At 44.0% G+C, this 21,924-nt stretch overlaps 1 protein-coding gene across 2 annotated transcripts; it reads right to left on the bottom strand.

Annotated features, from left to right (window-relative positions):
• Positions 1 to 5,920: 5,920 nt before the first annotated feature.
• c12h3orf14 (chromosome 12 C3orf14 homolog) lies at positions 5,921 to 19,929 on the bottom strand. Of its 2 annotated transcripts, none has more exons than XM_039770750.1 (5): positions 19,827 to 19,929; positions 18,323 to 18,442; positions 10,922 to 11,042; positions 7,633 to 7,707; positions 5,921 to 6,993 (listed from the first exon to the last, which is right to left on the bottom strand). In XM_039770750.1, the coding sequence occupies exons 2-5, from the start codon at positions 18,373 to 18,375 to the stop codon at positions 6,805 to 6,807; spliced, it is 438 nt and encodes a 145-aa protein (XP_039626684.1). In that variant the 5' UTR covers positions 18,376 to 18,442; positions 19,827 to 19,929; the 3' UTR covers positions 5,921 to 6,804. The 2 variants fall into 2 exon arrangements, with proteins under 2 accessions (XP_039626684.1, XP_039626685.1); XM_039770751.1 differs by having other exon boundaries at positions 18,319 to 18,442; positions 19,827 to 19,928.
• Positions 19,930 to 21,924: the final 1,995 nt, after the last annotated feature.

The following is a 21,924-nucleotide window of genomic DNA, read 5'->3' on the forward strand; positions in this document are numbered from 1 at the left end:
GCACAGAGCCCTGATCTCAACCTTGGTGGGTTGAACTGGAACGCCCGTTGTGGGTCTGGTCTTCTCATCCAGCATCAGTAGCTGACCTCTCAAATGTTATTTTGGCTGAGTGGACACAAATTCCTACAGACACTCAGAAGTATGGAGACTGTTCTAAGGGGTCAACTCCATATTAATGGCCACTGTTTTGAAAAGGGAGGGCTGACACATTCATATACTGTAGGCGTGATGGTCACTTGTCCACAAACATTTGGCCTTTCAGTGTATATATAAAATAAAAACAGTGAATTTGTAAATGGCATATTGAACGGTGACAGTCACAGAGCACTGAACACATTTACTGAGTTAAAAAATAAAATGGCAAAAACAAATCCGGCAATAAAAGAGATAAAATAACACTGTATTTAGAAATATAGAGAAGTATGCACTTAGCTATGGACCCTTTAAAGACCCGAGGCTCTTAAAGCTCTTCGTAACACCATGAAGTGTCTGTGACTGCCACCGCCGGACGTGACTTCATTCGCACACACACACACCGACGATCCAATGAAAGTGGAGGATCTTTGAAGAGGTGGAATATTAAAAAAATAAAAGGAAAATAAAGGAAAAAGTGAAGTACCCCCCACTGAAAAAACAAAAGGGTTCCTTGGCGGTGTTGCCCTCATGAGGTGTGTCTCTAATCTCCTTCTTTCAAAATGGCAGCGGCCTTTATTTTATTTTTTTTCCCTTTTGTTGTTACTCAGTGATGCAGCTCCTTCCCAATAAAAAGGTGAGATGTTTAAAGTAAAGCCCTGCGATGGGCTGGTGGCCCTCACAGAGTTGGTTCCTGCATTGCATCTCGTGCTGTGAGGGGAGGCTCTGTCCTCTCAAGAACTTCTCTTCTAAACACCAGACAGACCAGCTGCAGGATTTGAATTCAAGATGCTGAGTTTGACCCTAACCTCCATTTCCCCCCACCCTCTTTTTTAAAATTTTTTAAAACAAAATGGGGGGAAAAAAATAAAATGTGACATTTTCACATATTCTTTATATTGCAAGATGTTGATTGTGTTTGGTTCACATACATGGCTGGCAGCTCCTTGTGTCTCTTAAAGATATTGTGTGCCTCCAATCGAACAAACGGCATCGCAGGCTGGCCTCTCTAACGCCTCTGACAGCAACACGTCACTGTGATGCATGGCAGGTCTGTGGCACCATCAGATAAGGGCAGCGTGGGGTTTTAGCATTTGGATACTTAATGTAATGCTGATCTTTTGGAAAGGCTCCAGATCCTTCAGTAAATTCATCACATACTTCTTCGACTGCCATGTTACCTTCTGGGGAATCGACCTGAGAGCAGCACAGACAGCTGGCAGGTATTCTGGTTTCATTTCAAGTGTCACCCGCTTAGCTCAAACAGAATTCTCTTTGTCTTTCCATTTAGGATGCACATACTGTTCTTGGTTTAAAATAAAAAGGTGTGGCGTGCGCTTTTAGCTCACCTGCAGTCTGCAGACGGGGGGCTAACCTTAACGGTCTGAGCTAAAATGCTCACTGCGGCCCTCTAGTGGCTAAGGCACAAGGTGCGGGATTTTTGGTTGCCACTTGTAACTCATTGTGTGACTCCAAGCACTCACTCGCACTCCGTCCACTCGCCAAACAGCTTATTCGAGTCGTAGGCATGGGGAGCCGATCATGTCAGTGTCCAGCAAGTCGGGAGCAAAGCCTGGCTGGGATCGTCCATCACAAACTCGCACAGTGCCACTTTGGAGACTCCAGTGAACTCAAATCACTTCACCTGCCAGAGGTTTGGCTTTGTGCTTCTGACCACACAAATGATTTGTTAACACTAAAACTTCAGATATCAATCCTTTACAACATGTAGGACCGACCCTGACCATCCATCGTCAGATCTACTTAATCCAAATCTGTGCCCCTCAGTCCAGTCTCGACACTGGCACCATCCAGTGAAAGGCAGGAACCAACCTTGGGTGGGACGCCAGTCCTATGCAGGGCCCTTTGACTCACAGATACAGATAAGCTCACATAGAATGAAATTAGGGTCTCCAATGACCCCGAATGACTAAGCCTAACAAGTGTTGTTATAAAAGCTAGAAAGGAACTGATGCCTGTGAAGACGCACTCTATTTATTTATTATCACTACTTTTCAGATTTCAAGATTACAAAATGCAGATTCCATCTTTCTGTTCAGTACCCAAACATGCTTATCCTGGACAGGGAACAACGAGACTACTAAAACAGACCACTTTATACTGTAAACATGGTATACTGCATGTGCTCCGTTATATACAGTATGGAGGATTCAGAGCCCTTCACCTTCGGCTCTCTTTGTTTTGTTGTACACTTTGTTCTGAATGGATAAACCTGATGTTGTTGCCCATCAGTCTACACTCCATAGCCCATAATGACAAAGTGAAGACATGCTTCCAGAAAGGCTTGCCAATTTGTCAGAAATTGAAAACTGAAATCTTTTATTCATGAAAGTATTCAGACTCTTAGTTAAATACTCTGTAGAAGACCCTTTGGCCACAATTCCAACTTTGAGCCCCTTTATGTCCATCCCTACAAGCTTTGCATACCTGGGATTTGGGCAGTTTATGCCATTCTTCCTGACAAATCCTTTCAAGCTCCATTATGTTGGATGGGAAGAGTCTGTAATCTGCCGTCTTCAGGTCTCTCCACACACATGCTATGAGGTTTAAGTCTGGGCCACTCAAGGACACTTGTCACAAAGCTACCCCAGCTTTGTCTTGGCTGTTTGCTTCATGGCATTGAACTGCCACCCCAGTCTGAGGTGGTATGCACTATTGGAGCAGGTTTTTTTAAGGGGCTTTCGGTATTTGGCTGCATTCATCCTTTACTCAGTTCGGACCAGTCTCCCTAGCTCTGCACCCCCCATGGCAGGACGCTGCCACCACCATATTTCACTGTTAGGCAGATGATGAGCAGTCACTTGGCAGATTCTCCGTTATCTGCCTTTCCATCTAGTTGGGTGTCATCTGCAGACTTAACCGGCATATTGATAAACGACTGGCACAAGAGTGTAATGCATGTGGAAAAGAGCAGCGGCCTCGGCACTGACCACTGCTGGACACCACTTTTAACATCTTCTAATTCTGATATGGTACCCCTTCATTCCTGTATTTACATTTTACTTATTTGGCTGATGCCTTTATCCAAGGAGACTTACAAAATGTGAGATATAATTGGTTTTGTTAATATTTTTTTCCACTATGTCAATTACAAAGTGTGATTGAGTTGTTTAAGCTTAAATGCTATGACTTTTGTATACAACTGGCGCTCCATGCCTCCCCAAGCCAAGACCACCATAATCTGTTTAAGCTGGTTAGAATATGGACGGGGTAAACTGAATTTGAGAGCCGCCGCAGATTTCGAGCGCTCGTTCGTAGGGGAGTAACGAGTAAAGGGAAGGGCGCCCTCTAGTGGTGCTACTATGTGTGAATTAGCCTCGCTCTGATTCTCAACTTCAGTCCCTTGGCCCGCCGATGCTGCTGAAGACGTGCGAGGGGAACTTTTTATCAGTGGCACAACTGCCATGAAAATTGTGGTGTCAATTCCAGAATTTTCCTCTGTGTGTTAAGACTTCTCCGACGTTAACACGAATTCACCAGATTAATCATGGCTGTGATTTGCGAGAGCCGCAAATAGTGTGGCGTAGTGGTTAAGGATTTAGACCTCATTCCTGGAGGTTGGTGGTTTAAATCTCATTACTGACACTGTGAACGCGAACAAGTCACATCACCTCCCAGTACCCCAACTGGAAAACAAAAGAAACGCAACGACCTGTATTTTAAATGCAAGTCGCTTTGGGCAAAGGCGTCAGTCAAACATGTACATGATGTGCAAGTATACAAGCCTTTCAAAAAAATCAAACGATATGATGCTGGTGCCCAGGCTGCCTTGATTGGCACCTCGCCATTGTGATCCACAGAGCCGGTCAACCCAATAGGCGGCACAAGCTACGGCGCTGTTTAGGTAAGCTGGGCGCGCTTCGGACACAGAGGAGGAACTAACCCCCTAAAGCTCCATATGGGCTTGGTAAGTGTAACCGGTGGTCCCCCGATGACAAACTACAGCCATTGAGATTTAAATTCTGTGTTAAAGTGAAAGCCTCGCAACCACCCGCCGCTCAGGAAAACTTTCTAAAAACGCGAGACGACAGCGAATAAGAAAAGTAACGCAATACACCGCAGCGGGGAGGTAAGGTGTTTGGAGACGGCGTGGCAGCTATCGGTTACTCGCGGCACGTATTGCTTGAGTTTGTCTTCCAAAAGCCAAGTCTTCTTGACATTTACAGCAGAAATTATCACAGACCTGCAGGAGTGTTTTTTGTTTAGGCTTAACAGACCATTTGTCGGGTGAAGACCACCTTAAAACAAACAAAAAAAAATGCTTAAGCATGAAATGAAAACACCAGAGGGCGCACTTGCGCTTTATAAGACGTATTTGAACACCGCGGTGAAGAAGCTGCGCACACAAACTTTATCGTCTCTCGGGCAGCTGGGTTATATGGCGGCCTTTTCTGTTGCAGAGCAAAAGACCACCTCTGTCACCCCAATGGCCAGTTTACTGCGAGGCGCCTCTGAAAGTATTACAACGGCAAGGGCCAAATTATTTGTTTTTTGCTATACATTCACGGTATTTTGATTTGAGATCAAATGATATTCATCTCCTAGTATTGACATTCAGATGTGTTAAATAACAGAACCTTTTGTAGCAGACCACCACATTTTGTATAGGGCCATATGACTGACCGGTGTGCCTTGTTCTCCTGAGGTTTACTTTGATTACTTGGATTTCAACCCATCTTAGAGGAGTAGTACAGCTACTGTACTTTCTTAATAATAATATGGAGGTACTTGAACTGGCACCATCCTAATACTGCATATACGGCGTACAGGAGATCTGCTGTATTCCCTGTATCTATAATGGGTCTCCTTTTGTAATTTAGGTTTTGTTACGCTGGTCAAAGTGGTTCACCCTGAAAAAATGAATGAGATGTAGTGCCTTACTCTTGCCATCTATTCATTTTTATATAGTTTCCTTTTTATTTATCTAGTCAAAGTACAGAGACCAGTGAAATTGTTGCGTGTCCAGCCAACATGCAGCACATTGACACTATGTGGCCACCATGATTAACAAAATGCATTTTATTTAATACAAAACACAAATGAACTTACAGAATGTGGCCCTCCTATTGTGTACAAAGCTCTAATGCCCAGCCACACCACCTATCAACACTGCTGTGGTAGCCCTCTGTGAGTGTCCCACCATGAATGTCTTTACCAATCTAATATAGCGCCTTTCAGTTTCTAGATAACTGTGACACATGGTAGGCTTCCTGTCTGTGTTTGTATAGTGCCTTTCACATCTATCTATTATATAGTACCTTGTCTATTTATCTTTCTTTATACTGTATATAATACGCTACCATGGCTGTGCGTTTGTCTGTCCAGGGTTTTAAATCACCTGTAGCTGGCCTATTGACCTGAAGTTTGGTACACATATACTATGTGATGCCTACTGTCCATTTTCAGGGTGATGATTGACCTCCAAGGTTATTCCTTTTTTATTGTAGAATCGACTCTCGGCAGTGGCTAGCTGTGCCGCTCATGCATACGGCCGCCGTTCTCATCTCTCCCACCTTCGCTGTCACTTCTCCTACCTCCTCATATCTTAAATCATTCTTGAGGCAGATTGAAGACTCAAGTGCCAGCTTAAGTGAAAAATGAAAGAAAACGTACAAAGAAATTGCAACACAAACACTGACTTAATGAGTTTTAATGCGAAAAGATGCCGACGAAAAAAGAGAAGTGGGCCGCTAGGGTGGAGGAAAGAAAAGCTGCTCAGGGAGCATCAAGCGCATCAACCTCTGAGCAAATGATAAAACGTACAGAGGAAGAGGATGAAAATTCGGAATACTCAAGTCAAGTGTATTCGCAGCACGTTATCGTTACAGCAGTGCACCGTTACTGCTGTGTGTATAATAAAATCCCCTTCATTGCTGAAGCCAAGCATTTTGAAAATCAAACTACTTGCATAGTATATTTGTGATTAATTTCGATGAAAGTTAAATGAGTTCATAAAGCCATTTTTTGGATCTGCAGCTGACTACCTGAGTATCATTTCACCAAACCTTGCAATCAATGATCGATATTGCTGCACCTTGCAGGAACATATGAATTATCTTAAAAGACACAGTCACAAAATTTCAGTGCCCTCATTGATCACACTTTTCTATCAAGTTGAAACGGACCAAATCAGTTGGCATCCACCATTCTTTAGAACGTTGGTAATTCTACCCGAAGAAGATCATCTCCTTGGTCAGGGCCAGAGAACGGCTCATCTAACGGCCGAGTTCAGCGGCAGGCCTCCTCACCTCAGCCAAGTGTACATTTGGGTGACACACTGCCATAGCAACCCTCTGGCCAGAGATGGTCATCTTCTCGGCCTCGACTAAAAAAGCGATCACGACAGAACTCGCCATACCCTGGAGGAGGTAGTGCTTGCCTTCAGCGAACAGAGGTGGGCCGCCCCGGTGGTCCTTTGTAAAGTTCTGACCCAGTTGGGTGTGGTTGAGCTTACAAAGGAGAAGGTCATGAGGATAATCGGTGATGGCGTAGAAACAGCCACCAGTTGGCTTTGGACAAAGAGGGAGGCCCAGTGGTCTGGCTGGGTTGCCTGGATGAGGTCATCCGATTTTGAATGAGCAGAAACACCCGAGGACTCGGGACCAGTTCACAGCCGTCCCCTTTCACTTTATGCCTACAGGTGGTCATTAACTATAAGGTATCACATTTGTGTGGAGAAGGAGGTTGTCCGTGTGATGAGGGTTTCGATTTACGTGGAGAAGAACGTCTCGACTTTGGCTTTTCACCTCCTCCTTTGCTCTCGCTTGGTGACTCTGCTTTATCCAAAAGAGACTGTTCCTGCTGTGGAAGGCTCTCTTCCACCGATTTCATGTACTGGGCCTAGAAACAGAAATGAAAGTAATAATAATTAAGAGTATCAGAACTCGGTCCATGATCCTAGCTCCGAGACATAAGTCCAGTGTCCATGCTTTACATGCTAATAATCTGTCCAGCCGCCCCTCGGTGCAAACAGCCTTGTGGTGATGATGGAGTAATGGAGAATATGGCAGGATTAACTCCTAAATGAAAAAATGAGTCCAACAGGGGGCGCCACCAATTGTGAGATGATTACCCACAATCCCCACGTGACGCTTGGCGGACCAAGCGTAGACGTACTACTCGTATTGCAAGACCTCGCTCGTTTATCAAGTTAAAATTTATTACAAATTTTAGCTCGTCTTGCAAAACACTCGCAGACCAAGTTACTCGCAATCCCAGGTTTTACTGTATTCACATTTGCATAATAAAGCTGGTGGGCCAGGCTGTGAACCCCCAGGACCCCTGACTGTGAAACATTTGCAAAGGGATGGACGCCACAATTCATTTTTCAAACTAGCTTCTTGGCGGCACTCTCTGCTTCGCACCTCCAGCCTCAGGACCCTGAAAGGCTTCCGTGTTCTCTTGGTTTTCCTTGTACCATGGTGACCAGAGCACTTTTGGAAGAAAAAAACGTTTTAAAAGTAAACATGTTAAGCCTACCTTCAAGCTGATAAAATCAGGGGGTGGCGGGGCGATTATGCTCTGATGGAGTCGCTCTTCGATCATCTGCAAATCCTGGAGGGGAGGAAACAAAAAAAAAAAAAGAGGCCCAATCCAGTTGAACTGTATGCAGGTAGGTGGTCTCCATTTGCACCCACTACCTTTCCACAGTATCACAATCTAACGTGCTGCCTGACAGAGGGGGGCTGCACATGAAGGCTCTATGGGTATGGCGAGCTCAGCAGCAATCGTGATCCTTTACAGTCATCAGAATTCAAGTGTTTGCCTTCCTAATTTCGGGCGTATTTGCTGAAATTTGTGTCCGAGCTGAAACACATAAGCTTACATACTCCACCGACGGATTTTTCAAACCTGTTTAGGGTCACGGGGGGCGGAGCCTAGTTCAGTAGCACCAGGTGCACCACCGGTCCCAAATCTGGACGGAGTGCTTGTCCAGCACAGGACTCCCTACAGAGGACCACTCAAGGATCCGAACGTGCACGTCCTGATGGTGTGGGACGACAACCAAGCTAAGAAACTGGGAAAAACCTGCAGTCTCGGCACAGACAGGGACTGGGCAAGGATTCCAGGTCTGGGACACAATAAGGCAGCAGTTCTGTTCAACCGGGGGGGAGGATTCACCCCAGATCAAGTGTTCAAAAACTGCACACGTTCACACAGCCATACATTTACATGAATCGCTAAATTCATTTACCGTACGAGCGAGGTAAAGTGCTTCTCCATCTGCCATTAACAGTCTGCATGACAATCTGCTCTGATTCGACGTGATAATTTAGTGTTAAGTGAGCACTGGAGACTTCGGTGCACACACACAGCGCCATTGGGTTTTCAAGATTTTCCTCTGCTGAGAAAATTCATTTTCTGTTATTTTTTTAAGTTGCCAAGAATCCACAGATTACACAAACAAATGAGAGGAAAATCCCGACATGCACGCACACACACACAGCAGCATCTGAGCCGATTTTATGAACGAAATGAGTGACAAGAAGGCGGGTCGGTTGGTTCTGCGTTTGCCAGGATAGGCGCTCGTCTCAGCAGCCTGTGCTGGATTAAGGGAGTGTGAGAAGGGATGGACCGAGCTTACCGGTGTTTGTGTGTGACATGTGGCCAAGACATCAGACGCCCCGTTTTTAAGAGAGACCCCCAAAGCGCATGCTTGAATGCATTTTTGTATCCCTTATCCTCCATATTCTTGTCACTTGTCCCTTTGCAGTTTGCCTACCAGGACCACACAGGGTGGATGAGGCTGTCCTCCATCTCCTCGGAGGGGCAGGGTGAGGGGATTCTTTTCTTTCTTTTTTTGACGCCTCAAGTGCATTCAACAGCATACTGCTGAGGAGAAGTTCTGGTCAGTGGGGGGCTGATTCTACCACGGGGTCCTGGATATGGGGCTTCTCAACTGGTAGAGCACAGTATGGTGAGGCTTGAGAACTGGGCGTTGGACACAGTCATGAAGAGCCCAGCAGTTCCAGCTCCATTTCTGTCCATCTGTCCTGTACACCTTTAGACTTTAATCATGTCAGCTACAGCAGTTCAGTGATAACACGGCCATAGTCGGGTGTTATCATTGGTGGGCAGGAGAGACGAATACAGTGGAGTACCAGTGAGGGCCTTCAAATGGTGCTGACTGAGGCACCTGCAGCTCACCATCACCAAGATGAGAGGAGATAACCGTAGACTTCAGGAGAGTCAGAAATCCCCAATGTGAAGGCATACGAGTACCTCAGGGTGCATGTGAACGGCAGGCCTGAGTGGGGTACAGACGTATTACAAGAAGGGACGGAGACGCTCAGGCCATTTGGTGTACGCAGGCCATCCGGACACGTCTGTACTTCTGAGTGGTAGTGGGCAGGAGAAATGGCATCAGTGCCAAACAAACAGATTAAAAAGACAGGGTCAGTCTTGGGAGTCGGGCAGGAAGTACAGGGAGAGTCACTCGAAAGAGGCCCGGAATATTTGGTTGTAACTCCCGTTAGGATCCAGAACAGTCCGCTCTCTACCTTGACGTGCGTGTAATCGATTACATGACGTGTGCTGCTGGAAGTGGTTTCCATTTTCTGTTGACACATCTCAGCGTGGCACTCCATGTTCCTGGAAGTATTGGCAACATCTCGGTCGGGGTAATAGCAGCAATTTCACGTTGGAGGTTTTCCTTCAAATCTTCCACAGTTGTTCTGATGGACTTTGCCTTTGAGCAGAAACTCCAAATGAAGAAGTCTGGTGGTGTCAGATCTGGGGACCGTGGTGGCCAAAGCCCCTTTGAAATGACCCCATTGTTGAAGAAGGACTCCATTTCTGCCATGTGCTCCTTGCCAATGTGTTGCTCCATCTTAGTGGAAGTCACCTTCTGTAAACTTACGGTCGTCCAGTTGATTCTGACATCGCTTAAACGAATTGGTGACCCAGTAGTTTCGCACCATGAAGACGACGTGCTGCTCAATACTGTGCACCACCATCCTGACTGAGTGAAGGGGTACGGGTGCAATGCACCCAGAAACGGAGGTTAAACGTCGCAATGGCTGTCTGGCGCCTACCTCATCGATCAAGCCGGGATGCCCCCGCGTCGGAGCGAAGCTCCATATACCGAGGAGCACGTTGATTTGTTCAGATTGCTTCGTCCTAGCGAGAGTTATTACAGAATATTTGGGGGCCCCTTTTGAGTGAATCTCTCTGGATGATGGCAGACCCCCAATGTGAGGTATTGGCTAAACAGAGAAGCAGGTTTAGTAACTGGCGGAGATGACCGTGCGATCCAAGGATGCGCCATGCGAGTTCGTCTCTACAACTCAGCCATCAGATTCTATATTGAGTCACCCATCGGCCGTGGTGGTCCTGAGGAGGTGTGGCAGACATCTTAAACAGACAATGTGTAAGATACGCTGCCAGTGACGGACCCCCCGTACTGTGAAACTGGAACTGACAGGTACGTACATGTCATGGTGGTCACTTTACACTTGAATACCTGCGCCTGTTAATGTACTGGTATGGACCCCTAAGAACCCGTATGAGATGAAGGGGGTCTGAGAACCTGATGTATTTGAGGTCTTGGACTGTGATAGTGCTGTTTTTGAAGGTCTCCTTCATTGTTACCCGTTCAGTGTTTCCGATTTCTGGATCACTAAACCTCCTCGTGCAGCTCGGTGACATTAAGGGGGATCACATTCAGACTGCAGCTTAAAGTTTTAATGTGTCCGGGCGTATCTGAAATGGCTAATGTGCTGGGCCAGTGAGACGAAAAATATAAAAATAAAGAAGTAAAAGTGCATACCTTGAGGAGGGCCACATTCCTCGCATGGGACGCTTCAGACGTCATTTTCGGCTGATTTTCCTCATTCTGATTTTCCTTGTGGCTTTCCATCTGACGTAGCAGAGCTGCTCTTTTATCAAGTCTGGGAAGTCAAAGCGCACACACGGGTTACTGCAAAATGTCCAAATTAAAACGGTTTGATGTGTTTATAATACTCTGAGAATTGTAGAAGACCAGCCTGGCTACAGACGCACACCCAGGACACGCGATGTCCAAAACGCAAACGTTTATTCTCCTCTCCCTTATTTACACAATACAATGCATAAATCGGCACACTAACTCGGTCCTTTTTACTTCTTCTCCTTCCTTTTCTTCTCTTCTGCCACCTCCACTACTCTCCTGTAAGCTCTGTCCTCTGCCACCCGACTCCGTCTCGTCTACTGGAGTGAGGCGGCCCCCTTTATACTGCACCCGGAAGTGCTGCAGATCTTACTTCCAGTGGCAGTGGGCCACAAACCCAACAAGTTTGGGCTTCAAAGCCCCAAGCCTGTGGCCCCGACACAACTCATGGGGGCTGCCCTCTCATGTCCAAGGGAATGAATTGCCCTTCCCTCTGTCCCCTGCTCTTGCAGGCCATACATCACAGCATCGATATTCAATCACGGGAAGTTTCCGCAAAATTCTTTTTTTTTTTTGTTTTTAACATTTTTCTATGTTGCAGTTGGGCGGAGTGGTGGCTCAGAAGTGACTCTGCTCCGGTGGGCCCTTGAGCACGGCCCTTAGCCTGCAATCGCTCCGTCCTGGGTAGAACATTAGAACACTCTGGACGAGAGCAGGCCATTCAGCCCAGCAAAGCTCGCCAGTCCTGTCCACTTATTAACATCAAGTTGTTTTGAAAGTCCCTGAACTCCTGCTGTCCACCACACTGCTTGGTCACTCATTCCAAGTGTCTATCGTTCTTTGTGTAAAGAAAAACTTCCTAATGTTTGTGTGACATTTCCCCTTCACAAGTTTCCAGCTGTGTCCCCGTGTTCTTGATGACCTCATTGTAAAGTCACCGTCTCGATCCACTGCACTAATTCCCTTCATGATTTTAAACACTTCACTCAGGTCTCCTCTTCATCTCCTGTAAAGGCTCAGCTCTTTGAATCTTTCCTCTTAACTCATCCCCTGTAGCCCTGAATCAGCCTCGTCACTCTTCTCTGGACCCTCTCTAGTGCCGTTATGTCTTTATGGAGACCCAAACTGCACCCAGGACTCCAGATGAGGCCTCACCAGTGTGTTATAAAGACCTGAGCAGAACCTCCTGTGACTTGTACTCCACACGTCAAGGCGCTATATAACCTGACATTCTGTTAGCCTTTTTAATGGCTTCTGAACACTGTTTGGAAGTTGATAGTGTCTCCGTGTTCTTGATGAACTCATTTGTAAGTCACCGTCTCGATCCACTGCACTAATTCCCTTCATCATTTTTTTTTTTTTTATTAATTTTATTACAATCAATACATAGCAATCACGTTTTACAAAAAAAAAAAAAAAAGAATTATGCTAAGAACAGATCGATCCCCACCCTTGAGAGAGAGAGCAAGCCAAACGGTGTAAAATTTAAGGCTTTTAAAAATACCTAAATCAACAAATTCTCTGTGCTTTATAAATCATTTCAAAATATTACTGATTAGATCCTGCCATGTTTTGAAAAAGTCTGCACAGATCCTCTAACTGAGTATTTGATTTTTTCCAATTTTAAATAATATAACACATCAGTTTCCCACTGACTTAAAGAGGAGAGTTTGGGTTCTTCCAGTTTATCAGAATAAGTCTGCGTGCCAACAGTGTAGTGAATGCAATCACAATTTGTTTGTCTTTCTCCACTTTAAGACCCTCTGGAAGAACCCCAAACACAGCTGTTAATGGGTTAGGAGGGATTGTGAGTCCAAGACTGTCTGAGAGGTAATTAAAAATTTTTGTCCAGAATAATGTTAATTTGGAGCAGGCCCAGAACATGTGACCTAGTGAGGCTGGGGCTTGGTTGCAACGCTCGCAGGTTGGATCATGCCCTGGAAACATTTTGAGAGTTTTAGTCGAGACAGATGTGCTCGATATATAATTTTGAGTTGTATAATTGTATGCTTTGCATATGGAGCTTGAGTGAATTCTCTGCATTGCTACTTTCCACTCCTTTTCTGATATATTAATTGAGAGGTCATTTTCCCAGTGTCCTCTTGGATCTTTGAAAGGAAGGGATTGTAAAAGGATTTTATATATTGTAGAGATGGAGTCTAACTCCTTGAAATTGAGCAATAATTTTTCCAGCGTGGATGAGGGTGCAAGATGAGGAAAATCTGGAAGGTTCTGTTTAACAAAGTTCCTGATTTGAAGATAGTGAAAGAAATTTGTAGCTGGAATGTTAAATTTGGAATGTAATTGTTCATAGGATGCAAAGACGTTGTCTATATAAAGATCTCTAAGCAAGTTAATTCCAAATTTTTTCCAGATATTAAAACTGCATATGTTTGTGAGGGTTGAAAGAGGTGGTTCTTTTGCAGGGGTGCCACAGAAAGAAGCTTCTCCGTCTTAAAATGCTTTCTACATTGGTTCCAGATTCTAAGTGAGTGGAGCACAATTGGGTTATTAGTGTATTGCCGATAACGTGTGTTTATTGGAGCACAAAGCAAGGAATACAAAGAAGTACTGCAGGATTTTACTTCTATTGCGGTCCATGCCTGTGTATGTTCTTCTATTTGTGTCCAGGTTCTTATCGACTGTATATTTGCCCCAGTAATAAAACTGGAAGTTAGGTAGAGCCATGCCGCCTTCTGCCTTTTGTCTTTGTAGGTCGCTCTTTTGATGCGTGGATGTTTAGAATTCCAAATAAATGAGGTTATTGTTGAATCTAATTGCTTAAAGAACGATTTATTAATGTATATTGGTATGTTTTGAAATAAAAAAAGGAGCTTAGGAAGAATATTCATCTTAACAGTGTTAATTCTTCCAGCTAGTGTGAGATGAAGGGTTGACCATCTATGCAAGTCTTGTTTAATTTTTTCCATACAGAGACGAAATTTTGTTGATAAAGAGCTTTATGTTTACTTGTGATGTTTACCCCGAGGTATTTAAACTGTTCTGCAATGATAAAAGGAAGGGTGTCTAATCTAATATTATATGCTTGCGAATTCACCGGAAAGAGTACACTTTTATTCAGATTAATTCTGAGACCAGAGAGCTTTTGAAATTCTGTGAGTGCTGCTAAGACTGCAGGCACAGAATTTTCTGGGTCCGATATATACAGTACCATGTCATCTGCATATAATGAGATTTTCTGTTCCAGTCCTTCTCTGCTAATCCCCTTTATCTGATCAGTATTTCGACAATGTATTGCCAGTGGTTCAATGGCAATTGCAAACAGCAGTGGTGACAAAGGGCATCCTTGTCTTGTGCCACGTCTAGTTTAAAGTAGTCTGAGCAAATGTTATTGATGCAAACTGAAGCTTCTGGGTTAGTATACAGTAATTTAATCCATGCACAAATGTTCGGGCCAAACCCAAACTTCTCCAAAATAGTAAAAAGGTATTTCCATTCAATCATGTCGAATGCTTTTTCTGCATCCAATGATAATAATATTTCTGGGGTGTTTGATTTAGTTGGTGAGTATATTACATTAAACAGGCGTCAAGATTTGAAGATAAGTGTCGGCCCCTAATAAATCCAGTTTGGTCTTGTGATATTACTGAGGGGAGCACTTTCTCCATCCTTCTAGCTATGATTTTAGAGAGTATTTTAACGTCGTTATTCAGAAGTGAAATTGGTCTGTATGATGCACATTGTAATAAGTCCTTATTTTGTTTTGGAAAGACAGTGATTAGTGCTTGGCGAAAGGTTTGTGGAAGAGATTGGTTATCTCTGGCTTCTGTAAATGTTGCTAATAGGAGGGGAGCTAGCTGAGCGGAGAATTTCTTGTAAAACTCTGCAGGGTAGCCATCAGGGCCTGCTGCTTTTCCACCTTGGAGTGACTTTATAGCATCCAGTAATTCTGATAATGACAGAGGTTTATCGAGCTCCTCCACACTAATAGCGCCAATTTGTGGTATCTGTAATTTATCCAGAAATGCATTAGATTGTATATTGTCTTCTTTAAACTCAGTAGTATATAGGGATTTATAGTAGTCTCTAAAAGTGTACATTATATTTTTGTGTTCGATGATTTTATCTCCATTCGTGTTAGTAATTACCGAGATTGCGTTGCGCACTTCTTGCTTGTGAATTTGTTGCGCTAAAAGCTTATTAGCTTTCTCCATGTTCATAATAATGATGTCTGGATTTGTAAATTAGTTGTTCGGTTTCTTTAGTTGTCAAGAGGTTTAATTCTGAATGTAGAGCCTGCCTCCTCTTATGTAGAGTCTCGCTTGGTAGTCTGGCATGTTCTTCATCTATTTTAGTAATTTCGCTTTTATCTCTGCTACTTTCTTCGCTCGGATTTATTTCTGTGGGAAAGATATGAGATAATCTGTCCTCTTAAGAAGGCCTTAAGAGTTTCCCAGAGTATTCCTGCAGAGATCTCAGGGGATGTATTTGTCTCTAGAAAGAATTCAATTTGTTTGGATATAAATTCAGTACAATTCTCGTCAGCTAATAGAAGCGGATTGAGACGCCATCTGCGGGTGAGTGTATGGGGCTTAGTAATTTCAGCTCCAAGATCATCGGAGCATGGTCTGAAATAACAATAGCATCGTATTTACAAGATTTAATCTTAGGCAAGAAGTTATTATCTATAAAGAAGTAATCAATCCTTGAGTAGCAATGATGTACTGGTGAGTAGAAAGAATATGTTCTTGAATTTGGGTTTAAAACCTCCAGGGATCTGATAAGTTGTGATCAGTTATAAACTTTGTAATTATCTTTGCGGTGGTAGTTGCCGGTCCCCCTGTGGAGGAAGTCTTATCTAAAAGTGGATTTAGAACACAATTAAAGTCCCCAGCCATTATAAGTTTATGAGTGTTCAGATTGGGAATGGATGCAAATAAATTTTGTATAAATTCCTTATCATCAACATTAGGTGCATAAACATTTATCAAAATCATTTTACAGTTAGATAAGTCTCCCATGACCATCACATATCTCCCTTCAGGATCCAATACTACATCTGATGCTACAAATGGTACTGTTCTATGTATGAGAATTCCCACCCCTCTAGTTTTCTTTGTAAAACTAGAATGGAACATTTGGCCAGTCCAGTCTTTTGCAGCCGGAACTGATCCTTACTTAGTAAGTGGGTTTCCTGTAAAAATACTATTTTAGCATTTAGACCTGTTAGGTGAGAAAGTACTTTCTTTCTCTTTAATTCGTGATTCAGGCCTTTAACATTCCAGCTTACGGTTAACTGTCCCATCATGGAGACACTGATTCTGAGTTTTTGGTGTCATATTATAGTCTTAACTGGAAGTGAAATAGTTTAGGTCTTAATTTCCTATTCCCCCAAGAGTTGTTGCCATGCAGCTTATTATTACGTTGATAGTTATAATTATAAAGATTGAGATGATAGATTAGATATAGATCAAGCCTGCTCTCTTTCTCTTCCCCCCTTAACCCCCCACCCTCCCTTTTTGCCTCCCCAGGTGAGGCTAAAACCCACTTCATGCAGTCCCAGTCCTCTGACATACCCAGAGACAGAGCACGCCCAAAGCACATCAAGCCCCCATGCAGTGGCGCTTTAAGGTTAAAAGATAGAGATATCTGTTACCAATATAGTCTTTAAAAGAGGAAAAAGAAAAAAAAAAAAAAGAATTTTGCACTTAATATATATACATATATATATATATATATATACACACATATATATATATATATATATATATACATACACATATACATATAATCTTCATCAATTTTAGTGCATTAAGATGATATCCCCAGATAATAAACCCAGGTGATGGTGTTAAAGATGTGTCCAAAACAAGCATAACAAGTCTTAATGCAGTAATAGCAATAACAGCAAACCAAGGGTATGATATTGAACAGTCTCATTTAGGGTACACATGAAATAATTAGAAAAGAAAAAAGAGGAGGAAAACGTAATTAAGCACAATAAAACATAAACATTTAGCCCTAGTAATACTAAGTAATGATAAGTAATAAGTAAGTAATAATAATATAAGAATATGAGAATATATGCTGATAAAAACCCGTATTTTAAAACAAATAGATCAGACAGTAGATTATTAATCCTAGCTTTATCATTTACCGCCATGACTCACAATTATGTATCAGAATAGTCCCGGGATCAGCTTTCTTAACTCATTTTCTGCCTCCTCCTTGCTAGCGAAGACATAGAAATGACCCTGCCATTCCACTTTCAGTTTTGCCGGATACAGGAGGCCGTATTTGACATTGGCTTGCCGTAGCCGCTGTTTAATATTATAGAAGGCGGCGCTTATAGCTGTTGCTGGAGAGAAGTCAGGAAGACGCGAATGTGGCAATCTTCATATATAATATCTTCCTTTTTTCCTGAGGAGTTCCATCACCTCTAACTTAAATGATAATCGTTCAAAACGAACTATAAAAGATCTTGGTCGGGGTCTGACCGTGTTTGATCCGCGTACGCGGTAAGCCTTCCCTTCATCATTTTAAACACTTCACTCAGGTCTCCTCTTGATCTCCTGTAAAGGCTCAGCTCTTTGAATCTTTCCTCTTAACTCACCCCCTGTAGCCCTGAATCAGCCTAAGTTGCTCTTCTCTGGACCCTCTCTAGTGCTGCTATGTCTTTATGGAGATCCAAACCGCACCCAGAACTCCAGATGAGGCCTCACCAGTGTGTTATAAAGGCTGAGCAGAACCTCCTGTGACTTGTACTCCACACATCAAGGCGCTATATAACCTGACAGTCTGTTAATGGCTTCTGAACACTGTCTGGAGTCCACTACAACTCCTAAATCCTTCTCATAAGGCGGACTCTCGATTTTCTGACCGCCCTTTGTGTATTCAAACCTCACATTTTTACTTCCTATATGTAATTCTTTACATTTACTGACATTAAATTTCATCTTCCACAAATCTGCCCAAGCTTGTATGCTTGCTGTCCAAGTTCTTCTGTGTTGATATAACAGATTCCAAATTATCTGCCAATCCAACTACCTTGTTGTCATCTGCAGACTTAACCAGCTTGTTCCTTATATTCCTATCTAAATCATTTATAGATATTAAAAATAGCAGCAGCCCCACCACTGCCCCTGCTGGTCACCACTCTGAACGGCGGCCAATTCTGAGAAAGTTCCTCACCCCATCACTCTCTGCTTCCTGTGTCTGTGCCAATCCCACACCCTGAACTGCTACCTCTTTAAGTTTGATGCCCACCCTCTCATGTGGCACCTCATCAAATGCTCTCTGAAAGTCAATCATTTTAGGAAGAAGGGAGGGAAACTTACTTACATGTCCCTGTGTTTCTTGCACAGCTCAACCTCCCGGCTCAAGAAGGATTCCATCTTCCCACGTGAGGAACGTGTCCTTCTCCTGTGAGAGTTTGAATATTTACTTGGCCGGATCAGACAACTGAGAGAGAGACAACAAAAGCAAAGTCGGATTCCCAAACAACAAACTTCACATCAACAGGAAATTCAAAGTACGCCTGCACTGCACAACTTGAGGTGGGACAATCCAAGGGCTCAGGGGGCTGTGGGGACCCTTCAGAATGGCATTAGTCCTTTATTCACAATTTAATCACTTACTCTTACATACTGTATATATAATAGGATGATAATCTCACTCACTCTTGTACACTGTTTATATTATATAATACGATATTTGATATAAAGTGCCAGGCCTGCCTGCTTTGATCTTCACACCTCAGACTGTAAATACAGCAGCAGGTCCGGTCACTGGCAGAATTTCCCAGATGATTCTGCACTTATTGATAAGGGGGATGAGACTTGGGGGTCCACATCAATTGGACTGGTCCTCTAACACAGCAGAACTCGAGAAGAAGGGGCAGGTCTTTTCCCCCCAGAGTCTGTGGTCCTTTAACGTGGCCAGTGATGCCCTTCTTCGCCATCTTCTCCAAGTTAGTAATGGCCAGTGTGGTGTGCTGGGCTGGCAGAACCTCAAGAAGGGCCCACCGAATCAACAACCCAGTTAAAACTTACCTCCGTTGTGGGACACACTCTGGACCCCATGGAGGTAGCAGTGGAGCCAAGAATGACGATAAAGGTGTGCGCCATTACACAAAGGACTGTCCCCGAAGAAGGGGGCTCCTTTATGCCAACTGCGACAGGCCTGTATGGCGCCTCACTCGGACCGCCAAATCAGGAGTTTTCTTTCCCTTTAGTCATTCTGGGGTGTCTCTGTGTTTCTACCGATTTGTTTAAAAAGCTTCTGTAAAAAGCTAAGCTTCTCCCTTATGGTTCAGTCTTTCTATCTGTACGTCTGTCTCGCTCAAGGTGACTTTTCATGTGAACGCTTATTACATAATTGCCATTTTATTTATTTTATTTCGACACAAATTGTATTCCATAAATGATGGTTTCGAGAATATTCCAATATTGAAACGCCAGGCGGCGCTTGCTTGCCGAAATCTTCCGAACTTCGGTCCAGGCCTGTCTTACGGCGGCTCTGTATATGAATGACAGGCGCTCGGGAGCCCCCCGTAAGGTCATATCGTTACTACGGGGGGCGGGCGCCTGGGTACTTCGCCCAGTTTGACCTTCTCCTAACGAAACAGCCGACCGAATGTTAGATGAGACGTCAGCGAAGCTCTTTGAAAACGCGCGTCCGCCAAGCTTCGATGAAACAATGAGAGGCGACACTTAGAGGTGTGTAGTGAATGGGTGGGCTTGGCTACTGCACATTAATAAGCCTCAAAACCCCAACATGCTGGTGGGCTGTCAGAAAAGGAAAAACGCGCTTTGGGTTTATGAGGAGGTGCCCGCGGATGCCGTACCTGTAGATCGTATCAGTCCGCCAAGGTTACCGCGTGAAGCCGCGCGACAAACCTTTACAGCACTTTATGGAAGCTGCTTTGACGCACAAGGCGAGCCCCTGGAAATAAAAAGATGACAAGAGTTTTCCTTCCGCGAGAAAACATTCAGCGACCCAGCAGCTCCCGGGTGGGCGGGCCGAGCGGAGCGGAGCGGAGTTACGCCGTCCCCATGGCAACAGAGCGGATTGGAAGACTCGCGAGACAAAAACCTCGACAAGCAGTCCGCAGCAGAAGGAAGTGCCGCCGAGGACTAAATGTCGGAAATAAACGTTAGAAAAAAAGAATAAACCTGTAGCTTTTTTTTTTTCCTGGGACGATGCCCATAAAAAGGGACGTTTTAAATCCTGTGTTTGGAAAAACGAATGTGGCACCCACATATGGATTTAGCGGCTTGAACCGAAGTGTGGTGTGTGAAAAAACAGCGTGTTACGTCAAAGCCAAACTGGTAAAGGCAGCACATTAAGAGCTTCCAGTCGTGTGATATCAGTTACATATGTGGGGGGCGAGAAGAATCACAGAAAACGTCTAGGAATGACAGAGGGCGCGGGGTAAGGTGGGCTAATAGGATGGATGGAATGGGAGGGGGGGGGTCCGCGTGTGGTGACAAGACTGCCGGCAGAACGAGAGGGGCCACCAGCCGTCAAGACAGTCGTAGGCCTCTTTGACATTTTGAGGCCTGAAACACGAAGATAATAACTAACTGGACAGGTCAAGAATTTACGAACTGGACACTTTTAATGTGATGTGTTGCTTTACCTAGTAGATTGATTTTTTCACACAAAGAAGTTACGCTGTCTCTCTCAGTGTGTGTGTGTGTGTGTGTATATATATAAAACATAAAACTAGCGGGCTCACTATGCATTAGCCACCTCGAGGTTCTGCAGCTCGCATGTGGGGACGCGGATGTACAATTTAAAAAGATTGTTATTTTCATGGGAATTGTTACATATAAATAATAGACCTAATTATTTTACATTATAGTGAGTAATTAACCATATTTAAAAATAGTAAAACATAATAAATTGAAAGTAACTTATGTTTCATGTTGCGTTAGAGGTATTCGTTGTGTTATACATTTTCATTCTGTTTGGGTTTGAAATTAACACGCAAATACTTTTTAAACTTGCACTTTTACTACAAATAGAACTATTTTTTGAATGAACTTTTCGTCAACATTGCATTGAACTTTGATTCTGTGTTCGTGACAACGCAACGTATAACTTGCCCGTGACTGAATTTCGTTTCTTTCCCTCTAATAGATATACAACCAATAACAAAAGACACATCACATCCATGGTGTGGTTTTGCTTCGGGTGCAGATCGTTTAGGAGTTTAATAAATGTTGAGTACACAGCCATCTAAACTAGCGAGACCACAGGAACCAAAAGCAGTTGAAATGGACACGAGGGGCGTGTAATGTAGGCATCAGCACACCGGCGAATCAAAGGAGTGGGAAAGTGCAAAGTAGGAGGAGTAAAGGAGACGCCACCGACGAGGGCTTCAGAATGTCTCGGGTCGTTGAATCTGGCCAAGGCCTCAGACTGTGTCGCCTGCAGCTGGACTCTCTTGGGCAGAGCACATCATGTCGTGTTGCTGCTGTTTGGTTTGTGTTTGCGCTTTGAGAGCCCTTCAGCTGGTTTAGTCCGGCGTCTTCCTGACTCACCGGTGCGTATAATCAGACATTTGAGTCAAGTGGTGTTTCAAGAATTTGGAGCTTTTTAGGAACCCCCCCACCATTGTTGTCATTCGATATCCAAACAAACCTCTAACCCACCACCCCCCACCCCCCAGTGTCGGAGTCAGCAACATTAGGGAAGTCTATTAAGGCCATTACGGCCATATTTGTGGGAGAGTCAACTCAGAAAGGACAGGAAAGTAGGCTGAAGTGGCGAGGACCTGTGATGAGGAGAGACGAGGAAGATGTGGGCAAAAAGAATGATGGGAGTGGAAGTCCAGTGATTAAGTAAAGGAAGATCTGAAGGAAAAGTGGGCGCCTGGGTGGAGCTGCATGGAGAAGGCTGACGTGGAATAAGAGGAAGAGGAACAAGAAGAAGCAGCA

This window comes from Polypterus senegalus, chromosome 12, assembly GCF_016835505.1.
Source record: "Polypterus senegalus isolate Bchr_013 chromosome 12, ASM1683550v1, whole genome shotgun sequence".
NCBI lineage: Eukaryota > Metazoa > Chordata > Cladistia > Polypteriformes > Polypteridae > Polypterus > Polypterus senegalus.